A 20,860-nucleotide genomic window follows, 5' to 3' on the forward strand; every position below is an offset into this window, starting at 1 on the left:
TCTCTCAGCTCCTCAACAATAGAAAGAAACCCAAGAGCTGCCGAGACTCCTCCAAAAGGAGATAATGACGTTTTAACTTCAGAAATACAACAACAAATCGACAGATCCGTTCACTCTGCAACACAAAAGATCTGTACCAGTAGAAGTCAGATTTGTGTACAAGGACCCCCTGGAAAGGTTGGACCACGAGGGCCTCATGGTCCCCCTGGATATCCGGGGCTCCTCGGACCCCCTGGGATGAAGGGACAAAAGGGGGAGCCCGGAGAGTACACCTCCCTGACTCCGACCTCCTTGCAACCATTCAGGGGACAGGCAGCGGATGTTATTTCCGCCCTTGAGATTGTGATGACACCAGCTGTCAGGACTATTGCATTGGGTCAGTCGGCTGTATTCCAGTGTTTGACCGAAAACCACATGGATGTGACAGTTTCGTGGTCTAAGGAAGATGGCTCTCTTCCAAATGGAAGATATTCTATCATCAAAGGATCCCTACACATCAAGAACGCTACAGTGGGTGACAATGGGATGTACGTGTGTACAATTCGTACAGACCAGGGGACCGCTCAGGCTTCTGTTACACTAAACGTCAAAGGTAAGTTGATAAAATGTGCATAATTGTTAAATGCCAATTAGATGGAAGTGTATCCTTGTGCAACATTGTTTAGTTTGGAGTGCTAGCATTCAATCTGGTCCAATAATTTCAAGTGATTATTCAAATTATTGCGTTTATTCAAAGAGTTTAAAAACGAGCAATACGGTGGCCTGAAAATCTATGAGGTCACGAGATATTGTAACCTCATAGATATCGATATTAGAAGCTTTACCTGACATAAATCAACGCTTACCGAGTTCATTTTACGTCAGATGCGAAAAAAGAAAAAGTACATTAAAGTGAATTTTTGAGGAAATAGTTTTATCAGGATTTTTTATCAATAATATCAATTCTACATCACCAACTGAGGAAGAGTAATAGGAAAAAAATTGTGCATAGTAGTCGTCGATTTTGCAATGTTCTCCCAACTTACACGTTGAAGTATGGCTTGAAGCAGTGGAACCACGAAAATTTTAGGTGGTTACTTTCAGCAATATTCATTATGACACATTATATTTGATTTCTATTTACTTGTTTTAACTTCATAAATCTTATTTTATATAACTTTGTTTGCCACAGCTCGCCCACGTATCTCCCTTCCTGCTGGTCCGATATACGCCGAGAGCGGGAAGGATGTCAAACTCCCTCAGTGCCAGGTCATAGGATATCCCCCTCCAGTGGTATCTTGGACTAAACTTTTCGACCAACTTCCTCGTGGTAGAGCCACTGTACAAGGCAACATTCTGACCATATCAAATGCAGACAAGAAAGATTCAGGAACCTACATTTGCACAGCTTCGAACGCCATGGGAACATCACACTTCATGACATCTCTGATTGTCAATGTGGTGCCTCAGTTTACTGTCAAGCCACCAGAGAAGATTGAGCTCTACCATGGACAGTCAGTGACATTCAACTGCTCTGCAGACGGACACCCAGTACCCAGCATCACCTGGACACGGTGTAAAGGAGACATACCAGCAGACCATACCAGGTCTGAAGTGGAAGGAGGACAACTGAAGATCAACAGTTTGACGGCAAAGGACGGTGGAACGTACATTTGCTCCGCACAGAGCGAGTTTGTTCATGCGGAGACTGAGGTGCAACTGATTGTGAAAACGGGTAAACATTTGTTGCCAGATAGGCATACTTTAAAAAAATATTCAGAAGGCACATGAGCACGCAAATCGTCTTCCCCTTTTGTCGTCTACCTGTTATTTCTTTCTTAGTTAGATTTCTTGTAAGATCGAGAGGGACGACGAACCGATGCACTCAAAGACGAGAAAACCATCGAGATCATTTCATATTTCTTGAAAAAGATAGACTTGGGAAAAGTAATTTAAAAATGTCCTCCATTTTGAAGAATCTTCAGCTGTGTAGAGACTGTGGTAATAATCTTCAATGAAATGGTTTTCTGTTCTTTTTTCACATTCATCTTTTGATAATTAAATCATTTTTACAATTGTCATGTTCAAATAAGAGCAGCGGGAAATTTTTTGTTTTAATTATTCAGCCCGAGATTGCGCAGAGCTCTTCTCTGCTGGCTTCAAAAAAAATGGAGTGTACACGGTCAACCCAGCAAACAAAACCAGTTTTGAAGTGTACTGTGACATGAAGACGGATGGTGGGGGATGGACAGTCTTTCACAAACGCTTCAATGGGTTCGTTGGATTCTATAGGGACTGGAACGAGTACAAGTATGGATTTGGTGACGTCAGAGGAGAGTTTTGGCTTGGGAACGAAAAGATTCATGAACTGACTGAGATACCGAGTCAGCTGAGGGTTGAAATTAACACCACATCTAATGGTAATAAATACGCCAAATATAGTAATTTCACGATCACAAACGAAGCAACGAATTATACTCTGTTCGTTGGCTTCTATTCTGGCGACGCGTCAGATCATTTGTCCAAAGCACATAACGGTATGGCCTTCTCTACCAAGGATCGGGACAATGACAAATGGGGCAATAACTGCGCAGTGAGCTATAGAGGAGCTTGGTGGTATAAGAGTTGTTACGATTCTAATTTGAATGCCAACTTCGAAGATAAATCCTATTATCGGTGGAACGGGCCCCTCAAGGGAAGTGAGATGAAGCTCAAAGCAAAATCTAGCCAGTAACAAGCGAAATAAAAGAAGAGTTAAAGAGGGGCACAAAAGCTCAATTGTAACAGTAAACGACCAAAAAACCAAATCTTGGCTTGCATAGCAATTTAGAAATTACTTGCAACTTAATTTTACACCGTTGCATTGACAAATGAAACCAAATAAATAATTTAAAGTAGAGATATCATCTTTCTTCTAATTAAGCTCTTCAACTTCCTACCTAAACCGGTATGATTCACGTAAGTCCCATACCCTCCTCGACATTTAAAGTCAGCATCAAAATTAGTTGACACATCATGTTTAAAGAGTCCTATTTATGCGTAGAGTAACACCTGTTACTACCACACACTAAATAATTGACACGACCACCCTCCCCCATCCAATGTTGCCTGTATGTAGCTAAAAGTTCATGGAATCACCATACAACCTTGTTTTGGGAGGAAGGGGGTGAATAGTTTAACTTGGCTAGGGAAAAAGAGATAAAATTGAAGCAAAAGGGGGTTGAAAAGGTCAATGTGTCGACAATTTCGAATTTCTGAAATGGCTTGCAAATGGAAATGTGATGGAACCTGATGAGAGATGAATGCAAAGCTCACCTGGTGGTACAAGGCCCCAATGGGAAAGCCCTACTTGTTCGCGCTCATCGCTTCAGTGGGTCCACCCTGTGTTGAACAGGAACCCTAAATTATTCGGAAACTAGTAAGGAGCTTACGGCAGTTTTACATGTAAGATACACCTTCGACTTTCTGACTCGTGGATATTTTCGATACCTCCACAATGTCAAAGTTTAATTCAAAACTAAAATTATTTTTGGCACTCGTAAGTTCGATCGTATTACGCCTGTTCTTCGTGAGTTAAAGTGGCTACCCAGCAAACAACATCTGGAATTAAAAAATGCAATAGTTGCTGGCTGCCTGGCATTTTTAACTCTTAGGTTATTTCGGGCAGCCAGCGCCCCTATCATTGTCTGTACTATTATTATAAATTTTTCTTTCTTGTATATCTTGGGGTGAAAAAAATAAAGTTGTTGTTGTTGTTGTTGTTAGATGCATCAATGGCTTAAGGCTACTTCCCACCTTCGCGGGTGTCATTCGGGAAAAAAATTCGTACGCGCGTTAGTTTCCAGAAAACCCAAACAAATTATACATCAGAAGTAAGCTTAGTAAATGCAGTTTACCATAAAAATATAATTTAGACGTTATTTTCATTTAGGGAGCGTCAAGAACCTGTTAGGCGTGAAACGACTGATGGTCCTTGTATTGAATTTATCGGGTATCGGATCCCGCAGCACGAGCAAAATGGCTGCACAGTCTTATTCACAAGGCATCAATCAACACGATTGTGGCAGGCTTTTCTGATATTCTGATTGGTTGTCTAGATATCCACATCTAAAGTCGGAGCAGCGTAAAATATGCGAAACGTGTTGGGTAAATGGACGCTACTTGAAAAATATTTCAAATATCAAAATTCCCTGACACCCTTTCGTCATTATTTCTGGAATGTTTGGGCGAAATTTCACGAAAATCGGTCAAATCTACGAACCCTATAAATTCGCTCGAAGTGGATGTATTCTTCTCAAAATCAAATACGAGATTTTAGCTCCTAAAGGTTTGTAAACAACTAGTGCCGCAGCAGGAGATTATCTCGCCTCCTAAAAACCGCGAACCAATCGGAAGACGGGACCTCCTAGCGTCAATGACAATGGATTAAGATTTTCCCTGGAAGAGTATCGCATAGCAGTCACATTTTTTTAAATCTCGCTCTGTTGAACGATAAGTAATGGGCAAAGTTAGCAGTAAAAACCCGCGGCAAAAAAGGTAAAGCTGAAGAAACTGCTGAAAAGCAATAGAGCGAATCAACAGACAACCCCAGGGAAGGTTTACTCATGATTTCATACGATTCGAGGCGATTGCCTGTTTTTGTATCAAGGCAGGTAGTTGCTTATTGAAAGGAAACTTCGTTTTTAACCTCATGTACGACAAACGTAGATTTCATGGCGCTCTCTTTGTTCGCAATTTGGATGCCAGCGTGGAGAGGAGTGTTAGGACTGTTTTTTTCCTGACAAAATGATGCCATTTCTCTCTTCTTTGGGCCTATTTTTTTCTTTTTCTTTGCCTTAGGACTCCTCTCTAATTTTGATTTATGTTTTTTATCCATGAGAAAAGACTTTCCTCCAGCAGAGGACTTCCACAAAATATGCAAATATCATGAAAGTGCCGCGAATATTCCCCCAGGGGGTTGCCCATTTACGAGATCAAGACACCCTCCAGATTTATTAACTTTTAGTTGAAAATACGTTTTCCTAAATAATTCGGACGCTTTTTGAGGTTTTTAAATTTCTATTTTTGAAAACGTTAGGTAAAATGTCTAACTTTATTCTAGTCCAATAAAAGAAAAAACGATTTTTTCGGCCTACCTATGCTCAAAGTCCAATAAAAGAAAGGATAACACAATTACGCAACAAGGAATAAAGAAGATCTTCACATTGATAAATATCAAACGCCAAGTGGCAAACCCATATTTTTATACAGAGCAACTAAGATTTGGAACTCTTTCGACACTTCTTTAAAATCTATTGTAAATATTACTACTTTTGAAAAGAAGCTCAAGTCTACATTGATATAGAAATTTATGAATGATAAAATTGAAAGTTGAAGTTGATTGAAAGATGATAATTTTTTTGATATATTTGTGAATATTACAGTTCTAGTAAATTGGCATTGAAAAGCCATTTTTTGGAATTTCAATAAAGTTTGTATTGTGTTGTATTGTAGTTCGACATGGGAATAAGTCGAGCAGTTTGGGCGGAAACGATACTCACAATACACACCCCGACACTCAAGGCGACGACACCCATTAATTTCACTCGGGAGCCTTTTTCCCTCTAAAAAATACATTTACACCATAAACGATGGCCTTTCATCTTGTAAAATTTATCTTCTCCCAAGAGTTAACCTTTGACATCTCTACCGGACAATGATTTCACGTAAAGTTTAAACGGGCCACTCCGTAATTCTCATATTAAATGTTCATGCTACTACAACCACAATCTTCATTTCCTGAACTGAACGTAAATTGACTTCTGCGTATCTGTGTGTGTCCCTGAATGACATGACTCGAACCTTCTTTGGACTTTGGCAGAGCATAGCTTGGTAAACACGCTGGACAGAAGGCGCGTCACCCCCCACTAGCTGGTTTTCCCTTCTGTTTGGTGTTGGCAATCTGTGTTGCGTTTTCGAGTTTTCAGCAAGTTCGTCAGGAAGAATTCTCCTGTTTGTGATAAGATAAGCCAAATACTGATTTCATCATGCTTTGGACCAAATGTCTCTTTTTTATGCTTCTCTCGAGGATTACATTTAAGGAATATGCAGCCCATCTACCGTTTTTTACACTGAGATCAATTTTTCTATTTTGTTTGTTAGTTTGTGGTTTTTAAAGTTTACTTCTTGTTGCCCAATTTTCTATCTCTGTCCATTGAGTCAAACTTATGTTACAGATTTGGCCTCTGTGTCTGTTTATTTGTACTTTACCTGCTTTGTATGAAGATCTTACAAGCGGTCCACTAGCAGTGTATGCAAAGCCCAGTTCATCACCGACCAACTCCCAGTGCTTGAACTTCTCTGGAGTGATATACTCCGTGACCTACCAAAAACAAGGAAAATCGATAACATTTCTATTTAACCTTTGGCGACATTGCTGTATGCCTTTTCGATGCTAAGATACCTTGTTATGAAGCCGAACACCATTAAGTAAGACAGTGTAAACTTGTAACGATGCCGTTACCTTTAGATGAAGCCTTGTCGGTTGCATGTACTGTCCTAATGTCACGCAATCGACGTTAGCATCACGGAGATCTGATGAATCAGAAGTAACTTAAGTTACATCATGCTCTATCTTATTCTTTGAACGAAGATGGGTCAGATGTGGTCATCATCTTTCAAAAAGAATCTTATGATTGCAAGTTGTTTTAGTAATTCAAGATGAACAAGGGGTGCATACATGACTGTTTAAGCAAAATTTCAAAAAAGCAATCTGTTTTCCTTAATGAATGGTGGGTTGCCTCGTGCGCAGAGAGATGAAGTAACAAATAACTGGTTACAATGTAACTGTAACTAGCCACATATTAGCTAAGCTTGTTTAGTTTGCACCTTTTAAGGCTTGTAGGACTTCTTCATCACTTTCACCCAGGCCAAGCATCAATGAACTTTTAGTCACCATGCTGGGCTCAACTCTCTTCACATGTCGTAGTACTTCAAGGGACTGTTTGTAGTTTGCTCTTGGGTCACGCACAAGCCTGTAGGACAACAGAAAATTTTTCCATTAGTAACAGCACTCCATAGAGTTCTCCACAAAGGAGCAATCTGTTTTAAAAATAATAATAACAACAACAACAATAATAATAATAATAGTGATAGTTAAAAATAATAATAATAATAATAAGCTCAATGTAGTGTATGTTATCCTGAATTTCTGAGGTAAAGCATGTCAATTTGAACAAAAACTAAAAATAATCGACAAGTCTACTTTAACGTTAGTAAAAAAGTTAAAGAAAGGCAGGTCCACTGCAACTCTCAAATGATCAGGTAGGTCATTCTGTGTTGGTGCATAGATAAAAAAGAAAATGTTACCAGACAGATCCTCGTTCCTTGTTTACAGTCAAACCAAAGAGCTTGTTTAGATGTAAGTCTGTTACAGGCAACAATCCTTTTCAAAAACATTTTGGGCTGGATGACCAAAATACCAGACCAAATGGATGCGTCAGTTTTAATTAAAATAGGGACTTTAAGAAACCACGACGGCGACGCCAAGGAAGACTTCGATTAAAAAACGAATTTCTACTCTTAGTTAGAATTTAAAAAATGGCTACAGGAGCTTACTGTCTCATACAGCGCCACAGCTCAACTTCAGCATGACGTATAAAGTAGCCGTTGAGTTCCAAATGGAAATTAAAATAATTTGCCGTCGCGGTTTCGGTTTGCAGACGACGCAAAGTTTGGCGATTTCAGTTTGTTGTTTTGCATAGGACGGCTACGAAATGTACAAAGTTTCAAAACGCACGTGCTGAGCTATTGTTCTGCCAATTAGATCTCTTGTTTTTCCATGTCCTCGTTGCCGTCGCCGTCGTGGTTTCTTAAGGTCCCTAATAACTGAAACTCACAACTGTAGTCTGCTCACTGTCTCCACATTGTGAGCATAAACATCCAGTCCTGATTTTACCACATCCTCCACACCTTTAAGATCACCTCGGAAATCTCCTGTCAAGCATTCTACAAGTATGCCTGGATTTCTACAAAGTAAGTCAGTACACTTTGAGATGAACTTGCCTTGACAACCCTTGCAGACATGAAAATATAATGTAGGAGGTGTTTGAATAATGAAAGCTCTCCACAGTTAGCACTAACTTTGACTATTTGAATTGCCCTTACCTTTTCTTGATTTCTGTCACTGTCTCTGCAAAATGAGCAGCTCCACCATCTGGCAAATCTTAATCAACACAAGAATTATAAAATCAAAAGGGTGTTCATACAGAAACTCTAGAGTAAATTAAAGAAAAATGTAAATCATAATATGATTACTTCACTACACAAATCATATACTAATGGGCAGTTAGCCATGATCAAAAGTTTGTTACAATATACTATTGTAACAACTCACATTAGCTTCACATATGAAGGTAAATGGCCAGAACACAATAAATGAATTCAGGCCTCACAAGACATGATTTTTACTACTTCATGTTCAATTTTACTTTTCAACCTGTTATAAACAAAGGCAAATTACATAATGCAAAAGAAAATGATAATTCATCTCCTGTGTGCTAACCATCGGGTTTCAGTGTCTCCATGTGGGAGCCATGCCTAAACTTAAATAAAGAACAGTGGTTCTGTTGCACTTTAACATACCCACCATCTCTATCTACAGAGGTGATGACTATATAGTCTAGACCCCAGCGACTGATGGCCTCTGCTGTATTAGCTGGCTCCATAGGATCAGGTTCTGGAGGTTTCTTGTTGGTTTTCACAGAACAGAATCTACAACCTCTTGTACACTGGTCACCAAGTATCTGAAAGGTTATGAATCAATTCTGAATTTGGTAAATTCCACGTTGCGAACGTGACATTTAGAGGCAAAATTTGGGTATTAAATGTCTCCTAAAGCCAGATTCACTCTATTTGAATTGAAATTAGTCATGTCATAAAATTACCCGTGAAGTACCTTTTATTTTGCCAGAAAACATTTTGACTATCTCTTAGAGATCCAGAGAAAATAATTTTTCAAAGTGTGTTGCGGATGTGACTCCTAAAACAACCATTGATTTGAACTGCTTTTGGTTACCTCAAATTTCCTGTGAATTGAAAACCTTTTAAAAAAACTGCATATACTAACTAAATGCAATAGTAACTGTGCTTCATAAATCTGAAAGGATATTATAGAAATTACTTGTTACCATGGATTTATTAACAAAAATGTTGTGTTGCGGACGTGACCAAAATTTGTTGCGGACGTGACATTTTGGGGATGTTCAGGAAAGAGCTTTTCATTCACCCCTTATAACGTTCAGAGTAATATGCCACTGAAGTAAAAATGCTATTTTTATTGCTTTTATCTGTAAATTGGGAAATAAATAACAAATAGTATATATAAAGAATAAAGATGTTGTGTTGTGGACATGACCAAAATTTGTTGCAGAGGTGACATTTTGGGGATGTTCAAGAAAGAGCTTTTCATTCACCACTAATAATGTTCAGAGTAATGCCACTGAAGTAAAAATGCTGTTTTTATTGCTTTTATCTGTAAATTGGGAAATAAATAACAAATAAAATATGAAAACTTTGATGATCTAGGTCATTTTGTAAGTCAAAGGGCATTTATATATTTTTGGAAAATTGTAAAAAAGTGATAGCTTTACATATATCATAATATGTCTATAATTATCATTTGCTGTCATTAAATATCAACATATCTTCTCATGTTTGAAAATTTTATGAGGTTTTCTAGGTTTTTACAAATGTGTCATGTCCGCAACGGTCACGTCCGCAACCCAATATCTCTTAAATAGTTGACAAAATTGAGCAAGCTGGGGTGTCAAAATTATCATAATACTTAACAATAAGAGCAACATAAATAAGACCTGAAACAGTTGAGAACCTACATAGAAATTAAATAAATGTTGCTCTGAATCATACCCTGAAGGTCACGTCCGCAACACTTTTTAAGTCTTTGTACGTCTGAGACATTAAATGTTTGAGAATTTTTTTCTTTTTGCATTGAAAGGCTCATCCTAGTGGGTAGTTAAGATCTCAAAATCTGATTCATGGCAATCAATTTCTTTGAGATATAGCAATTTAGATATTGGTATGTAAAATGGCTTATTCGGTTAATAAAAACCCTCAAAAACAATGGCATCACACAACCTGGGCATGTCCACTACTGCCAATCTAGATTTGGACTCTTATAGAACTATGTATAAGCTTTCATTAAAAGTAAGTTTGGCTCTCATATTTTGAATTTGAAAATCTGTCAAATTTTCATGTCTCATGTGGAATAGCCCATTTCTAGACTATCAACTTCCAAATCTGTGCATAATACAATGGCCTACAATTTAGAAGGAGGTCATGTTACTCAAATAGCAACTGAATTTTTGTTTTTTCAAATATATGAAGTGCCATTGCACAACTCAACCCTTCTGAAGGCAAATCATAAACACTCGATTTAAGTATATATTTTTCTCCAAATTCACCAAAGGTCATGAAACTGTATACTGCAGACATCAATAAAACATTATGCTTGTTACATGCTATCTCAGAATATTCTAAATTGCCAGAAAATACTTATGGTAATTTGCAAGCCTCTATTACAGTGGCACTGAAATAATTATTCGTCAACTGTTGGTTCCCAGTTTGACTAGTGGAAAGGAAAGGAAACTCTTTATTCGCACTATTTCAAGAGGTTAATACAGATTATAAGAGTCAGAATATATAAAAAACCAGTAAATTACATCAATAATCAAAAGTAAAATGTGCACAGTGACCAAAGTAGCATAGCTTTCGAGTTGGCCACTGTCACGTATAATTAACTGCTGTATCTTAACATTTACACAAGACTTACTTTACTTTAATTCTATATTTACACTAGTGAGTACCATGATAGTTGCCGTAGCTGTTTCACTTTCTCCTCCACCCCAGCATTCACCAATATTTGGACATTTAGCTTCTTCACACACCTACAATGCAAAACAACAAACTACTTTAGACAGATCAACTTAACAAATAATATGATGAAACATATTTTAAGCAAAGGCTGCAGCCTTTGAGCATACTAAAATTACAATAGTTATACTATAATAAATATACAGTAGAAAGCATTTGGATCTACAAAAATAAATCTTGTGGCAATGAAGGATAAAAATTATTTACTGTTAGAGTCTTGTATGATGACAAGGTTAAAAATTTTAAATTACTTTGTCACAACTTTTCTTCTTGAAAAATTAACCCTGCCCTTTTTTCGGTAAGGCTTATAGACCTCAATCAGCTATTACATTCTTTCAAAACTTAGTAACCCTTTGCAAAGAAACTTTGGTTTCAAACATCATGTTGAAAGTCACATCGATTGATTGATAAAGCTAAATAAAGAATTGACAATTTTGTTAAATAAAGATATTTAAATTGTATAGACTCACGGTAGATAGGTTCAACTCTCTAAGTGTTTCTTTGAGTTTATGATAGTTTTTACCAGTGGGTATCTCCCTTTTTAGCCATGGTGGTAGACGTAGTCTAGAAAGAAAACAGGGTTCTTATTACAATGACCAGCTAGTGGTCTGGGCCCAGTTGTTCGAATGCCGATTAGCACTAACCCAGGGTTGAATCTTAATCCGGGTTTCTATATTTCTCTGATAAAAAGCCGTTTTGGGATAATTTTCCCAATTTATTTTAGGGCATTTAATCATCAAATTGTAGACAAATGGAATCTAGATGAATTTTCTTTTAAAGCTTTCAGATCTGAAATCAAATTTCACACTAACCCTGGGTATATCTTAACCTACTTTTGAACAACCCGGCCCTGGGCCAGAATTATTTCATCATTGAACTTTTCAGTCAACTTCAGAATACCCGGCCACATCATTTACATGTCATTGAATAAGAATAGTGTCTATTGTATTATACCTCGTTCTTCAAAAGCCTCCCGACATATGTTGCTCCACAGAGCCTGCAAACACAGACTAGTTTCACTAGCTTTGCAGATTATACATTTTGTACAATTACAATGACAGTCGAGTCGCGATGAAGCTTTATCTAGATAATTTAGGGAAATTTCTTTCAGAGTAACGTTTTGATAGCGCTTGACGTCCGTCTGTCACTTAAGAGTCCAATGCAAGTTTAACTAGGAACATCTGATTACTGCTGGGACATAACACTGCTTCCGAAATAGCCCTGCAGCGGTGCTCTAACTGCTAAAGTTTAAAGTTGCTCCGTATCTTCTCTTGATAAAATAATATCATACCGCTGTCCTTTCTTTCTCCTGTAAGGATTCTCCTGTGGAATAACTTCTCCCGATATAAACTCTCCCAGACTTGGTCCCTCAGCTATGAGGGATTTCTTGTCTGCAGGCAGAGAACTAAAGGATCTTCTTAACAGCAAACAACTACATGATGAAACACGGACCCCTAGCTGCGAAGCGTGTGAAAATCAAGAAAATTCAATTAAGAGCATACAGAGAGTAAAAATATTCCTATCTACTAATTTACTTAACCTGAAATTAAGTGAAACGCACCGATATGTTGAGGAAAGTTCTAGAATGCGATGGTAGTAGGGGTAAAATTCTGTTGGTGGTCGCCATTTTATTTGCGTAATGTTGCCAGTCTCTTTCGAGCGCTAGTATCGTGATTTGATTTCGTTCCCAGGACCTCTCATTTTGTTACCAGAGCTCTCCAAAGCCCTTAGAGGAACTTAGGCGAAACGCACCCTGGACAAACTGTGTTAAGGCATGTCAAGAAATGCTATCTCATCTGCAGTATTCTGAAGAAAACTACCGCTTATGCTCTTATAATTTTGAAGATTTATCAGCTAACATGGACAACTGCTGATGTAACTACTTACATGCACCTCAAATCATTTGCATCCAACAAAATTCCAATTCTCTTGAATAAAGGCCTTGGAATTGGAATTTAGATCTAATGTGGATGGTTTGAGACACAAATCCTTGTTCTTTAGAATAAAACAATTGAACTAAGCCAAGTCTTTAGTCTCTCTTATTGCAAACAACCGACCAGGATGCTCAAAGCAACAAGTGAAGTGTTTAATTTCGATATCCAACATACATTTTAATGAAACACGAAACCACAGTGAAAAGTGATTCAATTGTTACATGAAATATTGCCAGAAGCAACCTGGTAAACCTTGGAGACAAAACAGGAAAACTCACAAAAACATGCGTTTTCTTTTTAATGCAAACCAGACAAGTTACAATGTAAATGGCATACACTGTATGGTGAAGTAGAAAACTAAATCTAATATTTAACCTGACCCATTTCAGGGTATGTCTTCTTAACCATAAAACTACTGTGACTTGCATTTACTTTTTGACTTTCACTTACTCATAATTTTTATTATCAGTGGGGAAAATCACACAAAAACCACTATTTTCTGGTATATTCTGCCAACACCTGTTAAAAAAGGTTTTTGGTAACTATGACTTAGCCAAGCAATCTTAAAAGAACAAATAAAATAAAATTCCCCTTTCAGTGAAAGAATATACCAAACTAAACAACATAAAGTTATGAGGAAACTTTTGTCTGAAAAACTCTCTGCTAATATCTGGCTACTTTGGTGTGAAAAGAAAAATGAATTCCTAAGGAATAGAATAAATTAAAAACAGTGACTTAACACTTGGTCAGTCAAGAGTGTGCACACACTGCATACAAACATAATTCTTAAAAACAGCACCAAGGTAGTTTTGTTATGGAGAGCTTGTTTTTTACTGTAGAATGAACTTACCAGACCTACATTACAGCATTAGGGTCAACAATTTACATATTAGCTAATTGAATTTACAGATAGACTGATGTTGACTGTGTTTTTTTTTTTCACTCTATAATCAACAGCCATTAAGCAAATATTAAGCTTGTTGCCAACAAAAAATTGATGCTGTTTATGACTAATCACAATGTTATCAACACAACCGCAATATTATACATCACCTCATATTCTAGTGTAAAGTGGATATAAAAAAATTAATTAGTGTTTTTTGTTCCATGTACCAGCTCTTTTTCCAACAAATTATATCGCTATTTACAATATACATTGAAATTCTGCCCCATACTCTCTTTTGGTACATAGAATGTTCCATTCTGTTTCAAGAAAATTCTATTTTGTTAAATGTTTCATGCTCTAAATTATAAAACAAAAAAAATCACGATGAGTTTTGTGAAAATAAAGTCATTGCCATGTGTTATATAACATAACATAACAAACTTTTGTCTCAAAAATAATCTCAAAATAAATAAAATTGTTTTCTAAGATTTTGACGCCAACAAGAAAATTTGCCTGTTGTCATTATCTCTACCTTTTTAAATCACAGCAAACAAAATAAAACAAAACCAAAAAATTCTGCCTACAGTCACTTCAGATAGAATGAATCACATCTAACTGAATGTTTATATAAAATTTCAATAATTTTGGTCATTATCAGGGCTCTGCACTAACAGTAGCCAACTAGACTAGAAAAAATTCACTTTTGGTTTTTGATTTCCACAAGCCAGTTTGGTTAGTAAACAAACTGAAATTGTTGTAACATTTAAGTTGTCACTTGCCACTTGGCTAGTGAGTTGAAAAGTTAGTATTGAGCCCTGATTATATTGCCTGTAACATTCAAGCTATGGCCTCTTCAAAACCAACAACCCGGTACCTAAACTTCTATTTTTAACCTGTGATTGATTGCATCACGTGAATTGTGTAACACTTCAACATCACAAAAGCTTCCTACAACCCCAGAACCTGCGCGAAACACATGCATTGGTGCACCTTCCTCCCAGATATCAGCCAAAGGGTTGTATGACTCTACTGAGTTCAAATATTGTTCACCATTATGGCCTCCAACTGCCCACAGACGTCCCCCCATCGCACCAGCTCCCACCCCTCCCCTGCATGTTGTCATATTGGCGACGTACGTCCACTGGTTGGTACGAGGGTCGTACTTCTCAACTGAATCCAAAGGAGAAGAGTCATCAAATCCACCAATGGCATATAAGAACTCGCCCACAACAGCAACACCAACACCTATGGAGTGATAATTTGAGCATAAGTGCCTTTTTCAACCCACAAACAGAATAATATATATATATATATATATATATATATATATATATATCGTCACCTGACGAGAGAGGACTTTTCCTTTCGAAACAGATCTGTAGTATCAAGTTTTAATTTTTATTTTCCTAAATAATCGTTTACAAAGCTCCATATGATTGTAGAGCACTCTGCGATTCAAAGATAAGGTTTTTTACATTTTTACATTTATATATATATATAGGCTTTTCTAGTTTGAGCACTCTGGCATGGCTTAGATGATACCACAAATGTGGGATCGTTTGGGGTGACCATATCGGTTCTCCCCCATCCTAGCATCAGCACTGCACTGATGAGGCCCAGAAGGCCAAAACAGTACTGTCTGCAGTTAGATATATATATACATATATATATATATATATATATATATATATATATAGGAAGTCTGCAAGTCGATTTTCGCGTGGAACAGTGCTCAATACGTTGAAGCAGAGCAGAATAAATATTGTGAGAGGAAAAAAGGACGTAACTACATTTCCCGACAAGCCTGTTTCGTGAATCGCTTTACTCTGAAGAGTAAAGCGATTCACGAAACAGGCTTGTCGGGAAATGTAGTTACGTCCTTTTTTCCTCTCACAATATTTATATATATATATATATATACACATATATATATATATATATATATATATATACACATATATAGTCGTTAATGAAACTCTCAGGCCAACAAAGGTGCACCACGCCAGGATACGACCTCTGTCAGAATTTCTTTGTTGAATCTAAATCATTTCTCAGCTTTCAGATGGGTAATTATTACACCATTCACTCTAGACTTTCCTGTGACTCTAAAAATGTGATTTACTTGGCTTCCTGCAAGAAATGTCGCCTGCAATACGTGGGATCTACTACCACCGACTTTAAAGTGAGATTTCGAATTCACAAATCTAATATGCTCACAAACAAAACAACTTGTGAAGTAGCGATACACTTCAACAAAACCCCACACACCCTGAATGGTTTTTCGTTCCAATGCATTGAGCAGTTACAGGCCCCTAGTGGCTCTGCAGAGATCGATAGGCTGTTGATCACAAAAGAGGCTTATTGGAGTACTAAGTTGTTCTCTTTGGCACCCCATGGTTTGAATAAAAGAAAGGAATTTCATTCAAAAAAAATAGAATTTGCTATAATTAATTTTCCATCTTAAATTAGGCGCTACTAATTGATAGTTCAAAGGCCCTTTTCTTGGATTTTGTTGGCCCTTTAGCTGTGGATTGGACTCAGAGGCCTTGCCAAGAGATCTTATTATGATTAGTATCATTTAAGGGCCCCTCCAGGGATTTTGTTGCTAATTTGCCCTTTCAGGCTCCAAAGGCCTTGTTTTGGGATTTTGTTACAGTATACAGTTGTAGTAAAAAGTGGGCCTTCCCTTTTTTAATGCTCGCCACATTGCTTCTTTGCAATTGGTTACGCCACTTATATTAACATATTTAGTATTCTTATCTCTTAGTTTTTAGGGTTTGTTCCTTGTATTTTTTCCATTGCTTTCTTTATAATTAGGTTTTTTGTTTGTTAGCACCAGTTCATTGGTCGTTATCTGTAATTATGTAATCATTAGCACTTCGATCCTATTTAATGCTCTTTTTTAATTTCAAAAGCTGTAAATAACTGAAGAAGGTCTCTGACTGAAACGTTTTTTATTAAAATTTTTTATACTTTTTGCGTCAGAAGTTGTCCATCCCCACAATTTTTTAAACTTTCTATATACTTATATATATATATACATATATTTAACAGTCTTTGAGATAACAGGGACGCCGCACCAGAGGGATCCAAAAGGATTCGCAGTCCGAACCTCGATAATAAGATAAGTACTATGGCATACGAGGACGGACAACTTAGAGCAAAGGAAGACATATATTCCCTAAAAACTCTAAAAAGTTTAATAAAAAACGTTTCGGTCTGAGACCTTCATCAGTTGTAATACAATAACTTACAAACTCCTTATATAGGTTTACAAAGAGGGCGTGATAACACATATTAACAAATACAATAATTACTACGTGAAGAATTATCACAATTTACAAGAAAAACAAACATAGAAATTAAGAATTTGTCGAATCCACTGAAATGTTAAGGAATCAACGTTGAAATTAGGTGCGAATTGTACCAAAAATGCCAATCAAAGCTAAGGCCGGGACCTTTGATGCCCGCCTAATTTGAAAAAATTCTCCCCATTAATTATAGTTTATTCTTTTTTTGGAATCAAATTCCTGGTGCTTATTCAAGCCAAAGGGTGCTAAAGAGAACAACTGTGCGCTCCAGTATGCTTCTTTGGTAATTAAAAGTTTCCCGATGTTACCTGAATTGTTTATGGTCGTCTGCACTTGATCGATGCATTGGAATGAGAAATTGCTTGAGTCATGTGGTGTTTTGTTAAAATGTACCGCTACTTCACAGGTCTTTTTCTTGGTGACCATGACCATAGCAGACTTATGGTTGCAAAATCTAACTCTAAAGTCATTTGTTGTGGAACCAATGTATTGTAGGCAACATTTCTTGCACGAAGCCAAATAAATGATGTTTTTAGAATCACAGGAGAGCCTCGATCATATCTTATAACTCTTGCCTGTTTGAAAACTTAGAAAGGAATTAGATTCAACCAAGAAGTTGCGATAAAGATCGCATCTTGTTCTATTACATTTAAAACATCCCTTAACCTCAGCAGCTCCTTTGCATTCGATGTTAGGGCTGTAACAGGATGGCACCAACAATTCTTTAAGATTTTTAGATCTGCGAAAGGATGCTATGATGGAATTTGAAGGAAATTGCTCTTTTTAAACTTGGGATTGGATTCCAAAATACCCAGATGTTTTCTAATGATACGACTTACATCAGGTAAATTTGGATTAAATGTTGTCACAAAGGGGAATAATTTCCTCTTAGATCTGGCACAAGTCCTAAGTAGATCACTTCTAGGTATGGTAGAGGCCTTATGGAACTGATCATCTACTAATTTGGAAGGGTAACCTTGATTAACCAGATAACCCTTGTATTCAGTTATTTTCATTTTCAAAGCTATTCCTAAAGCTATTTTCTAAGCTATTCCTATTCCTTATAGTGTGGCGACAAGGTTACAAAGAAACTGCTCTGAACAAGCCTTTCTTGCCCAGAGAATAACTGAATACAAGGGTTATCTCTTGAAAGTCCATTTACCTAAATTGACAAGCAACAATAAAGTTCTGTGTATAATGATCAAAAGAACGTCAGCTCATTAAGATTTGCATGTCAATGAGTATGTGCACTATTCACTACTAACCCAAAATGGTCTGTTTATGCAATTCCTACTGCCTACTTCCTACTGTAGCATAAATGATTACCCATAGGTTGGTTTTAAACAGCTGGTGGAGTGGATAGCTATAGTGTAGTAGCAAAAATGATAAGGACTCAGTCCCACCTGCTCTTCTGCGGTTCATGGAAGCTACCCGGCTCCACTTGTTGGTGTGAGGGTTGTATCGCTCCACACTTTGAAGAGATGCAGCACCATCATTACCACCAACAGCATAGAGGTAGCCACCCAGCCCTGCTACACCTACTCCCCCTCGAGGCATCAGCATAGGTGCCACCATGCTCCAAGTATCATTTTCAGGATCGTATCTAAAGGAAGGAAGGAAAACCACAACACAAACAATGCAATTGGTTTGATTACACACAATGATAGGTCCAAAAAAAGACTCAGCTACCCTCTGTGTCAGATAAACAACAAAAACTGACCCTGACTTGCTTCACCATTTCACATATTTCAAGCTGTTTGCTTTTTTAGCCATTTGATGGCTCATACTGTAATTTAATTGTGTATTTTCCTCTGTTCTAGTCAGACACAAAGACTACCTTTATTATTCAAAATTCAGTTGACAGGTATCCCATGGTAGATCTGCTTGCATTTTAAAAGGGCCAATAATTATGGAGAGGGAATTTTGGGGTACAGCATGCTTTTTGCTGCAACCTTAGGTTGAGCAGTCTGCTGTATGCTCTCAATAATTTAGTATCCACAATGCAATATGAGAACTGCATTGTCTTAGGCCCGGAGAAGCACTCTGGTCTTTACTGCAATGAAAATGATTTTTCAGAGCACAGATGCTTACGTCACAAAAAAAAAAAAGAAAAAAATTAATGATAATTTCTGTTCACCTTTCTACAGCATCAAAGCAGGTTGTCTCATCCAAACCTCCAGCAACATATATTACTCCTTCCAGGACACCAGCAGACATTCCACGCCGTGAAATTTCCATGGATGAAACTATCTTCCATTGGTTAACTTCAGGGTCAAGGCACTCCACAGTGTTAAGGTGCTGACTGCCATCATGCCCACCGATTGCATATACCTTGCCTGCAACAGAGGCCACCGCCACATGCCTGCGAGGTGTTGAAACTTCTGCTACTTGGAACCAACAGTTGTGAAACCAATCATAGCATTCAATACACTTAAGAGGATCACCTGACTTCCCACGACCACCGATAGAAAATAAGGTTCCAGATGTGGACTTGCGTGGTTGAGCCCTGATATTTACTTTCACCAAAGAAGGATAAAGTTTAACATTCTTTGCCTCGTCTATCAAATCACGACATGCAACATTGCTTCTGATGATCAAGTCTCTTTCCACACGTTGTATAAGGTAATCAGTGGCAATCATGGGAAGTCGCACATGACTTAACAAGTCCGACAGAAACTGTTCACGAGAAACTAAGTCATATCGCACCCAGGCTACAATGGCCTCAAAAACCTGCTCCTCGCGTTTCACAAAAAGGTCTTCTCCAGAGATAATGGCAAGAAAATGTCTAAAAGAGGTTTTAAGAAGGGCGTCTGTGTTCATAAGACTCAAGAAACAACTTCTTGAATAAGCGTCTGCTGCTTCAATAAAGTCTCTACAGCCGTGAAGCTCTGCGTACGCTCTCATTTCTAAACAATTTGACGGATGAAGATGCCGTTTCATGAACTCACAACAAGCATGAACAACTAGATCAAGTTGAAACACAGCTGCTGCAGTCAATAGAGCTTCAATATTGTCAATACTGATTGTAATTTTTCGCGTGTAAATGAAGTTAATCAACTGAATAACCGCTTCTTCGGATAATCCTTGAATGACAACAGTGTCCTTGGAGCATTCTATCATGTCATTCGTAAACATTCCGCGGAAATATGGACTGCACGAAGACAAAACAACACGATGGCACTTGACTTTACGCTCTCCAGCTTGAATGATCACATCACATAACTTCTTCTCCCTGAAAAACTGAACCAACACGTCAAAAGCCTCGTTTGGCAGACTGTGTGCTTCGTAGTGGAAAGTGTCCACTATAATGTCTCCCATATTGTTGCAATATGCAAGCAAAGCAAATTTCTTAGACTCCAAAGTTTCGACGATCACAATTCCTTTATCGATTTCGCAGCTTCAAATCGATTGCAGTGGCTGCTAGACACGGCATTCAGCTACAGGAAACGTTGGAGAAGGTTTCAATTAGCCTCAAGGGCATTAACCACAAGAAAATGGCGGTCATATGGCTTTAACCCGGTTTTCCGGCTATTGTGGACGCTTTCCTCTCTCCCCAGTTTCCCTGTGATCATGTGATTACGCGGCCTCTCGAGGTGTACACGTGGTCAAAGCCACCGGCATTGGCCATTGACCATTCTTATGAAACTTTTTGAACTCACCTGAGAAACTTTGCAGTAGTGCAACAAATCACATCGTTACGGTAAAGCAAAACCGAAAAATTCTCAAACTTGTAATAATTGCATGGTTAAATTCTTTGAGAACACGAGTCAGACGAAAGGCACCAAGCTGTTAGCCGCCGCGCCTGTAGATCTTAGGACATT

At 37.7% G+C, this 20,860-nt stretch overlaps 3 protein-coding genes across 3 annotated transcripts in view; 1 reads left to right on the forward strand and 2 right to left on the reverse strand.

The window, feature by feature from the left end:
* Nucleotides 1-3,736, forward strand: part of LOC111327927 (uncharacterized) — a 4,474-nt gene extending 738 nt beyond the window's left edge. Inside the window, exons 2-4 of the mRNA XM_022932244.2 lie at nt 1-592; nt 1,172-1,714; nt 2,106-3,736. The exon at nt 1-592 is cut by the window's left edge and continues 23 nt beyond it. Of these exons, the coding sequence (XP_022787979.2) occupies nt 1-592; nt 1,172-1,714; nt 2,106-2,713 (1,743 nt within the window). The 3' untranslated portion in view covers nt 2,714-3,736. The remainder of the gene's footprint in view (nt 593-1,171; nt 1,715-2,105) is intronic.
* A 1,316-nt stretch (nt 3,737-5,052) lies between these two features.
* LOC111327914 (lipoyl synthase, mitochondrial) lies at nt 5,053-12,561 on the reverse strand. The gene is made up of 11 exons (XM_088732844.1): nt 12,470-12,561; nt 12,200-12,366; nt 11,379-11,472; nt 10,842-10,922; nt 8,606-8,762; nt 8,125-8,182; nt 7,857-7,985; nt 6,847-6,992; nt 6,482-6,552; nt 6,229-6,340; nt 5,053-5,968 (listed from the first exon to the last, which is right to left on the reverse strand). The coding sequence occupies exons 1-11, from the start codon at nt 12,533-12,535 to the stop codon at nt 5,886-5,888; spliced, it is 1,164 nt and encodes a 387-aa protein (XP_088588970.1). The 5' UTR covers nt 12,536-12,561; the 3' UTR covers nt 5,053-5,885.
* A 566-nt stretch (nt 12,562-13,127) lies between these two features.
* On the reverse strand, nt 13,128-20,646 carry LOC111327896 (kelch-like protein 8). The gene is made up of 3 exons (XM_022932210.2): nt 19,177-20,646; nt 18,443-18,642; nt 13,128-14,973 (listed from the first exon to the last, which is right to left on the reverse strand). Exons 1-3 carry the CDS (start codon nt 20,355-20,357, stop codon nt 14,603-14,605), a joined length of 1,752 nt encoding a protein of 583 aa, XP_022787945.2. The 5' UTR covers nt 20,358-20,646; the 3' UTR covers nt 13,128-14,602.
* Between the last annotated feature and the right edge of the window lie 214 nt (nt 20,647-20,860).

The sequence above is a fragment of the Stylophora pistillata genome, chromosome 9, assembly GCF_964205215.1.
Source record: "Stylophora pistillata chromosome 9, jaStyPist1.2, whole genome shotgun sequence".
NCBI classification, from domain to species: Eukaryota; Metazoa; Cnidaria; class Anthozoa; order Scleractinia; family Pocilloporidae; genus Stylophora; species Stylophora pistillata.

Excerpts from the sequence above, each read along its gene's own strand:
- LOC111327896 (XM_022932210.2), bottom strand. The coding sequence starts at position 20,357 with ATGGGAGACATTATAGTGGACACTTTCCACTACGAAGCACACAGTCTG. Across the intron at positions 18,643-19,176 it reads TGCTTTGATGCTGTAGAAAG|ATACGATCCTGAAAATGATA; the intron begins GTGAACAGAAAT and ends TCCTTCCTTTAG. Across the intron at positions 14,974-18,442 it reads CATGAACCGCAGAAGAGCAG|GTGTTGGTGTTGCTGTTGTG; the intron begins GTGGGACTGAGT and ends ATCACTCCATAG.
- LOC111327914 (XM_088732844.1), bottom strand. The coding sequence starts at position 12,535 with ATGGCGACCACCAACAGAATTTTACCCCTACTACCATCGCATTCTAGA. Across the intron at positions 8,183-8,605 it reads CACCTCTGTAGATAGAGATG|ATTTGCCAGATGGTGGAGCT; the intron begins GTGGGTATGTTA and ends GTGTTGATTAAG. Across the intron at positions 6,553-6,846 it reads AGTCCTACAAGCCTTAAAAG|ATCTCCGTGATGCTAACGTC; the intron begins GTGCAAACTAAA and ends CTGATTCATCAG.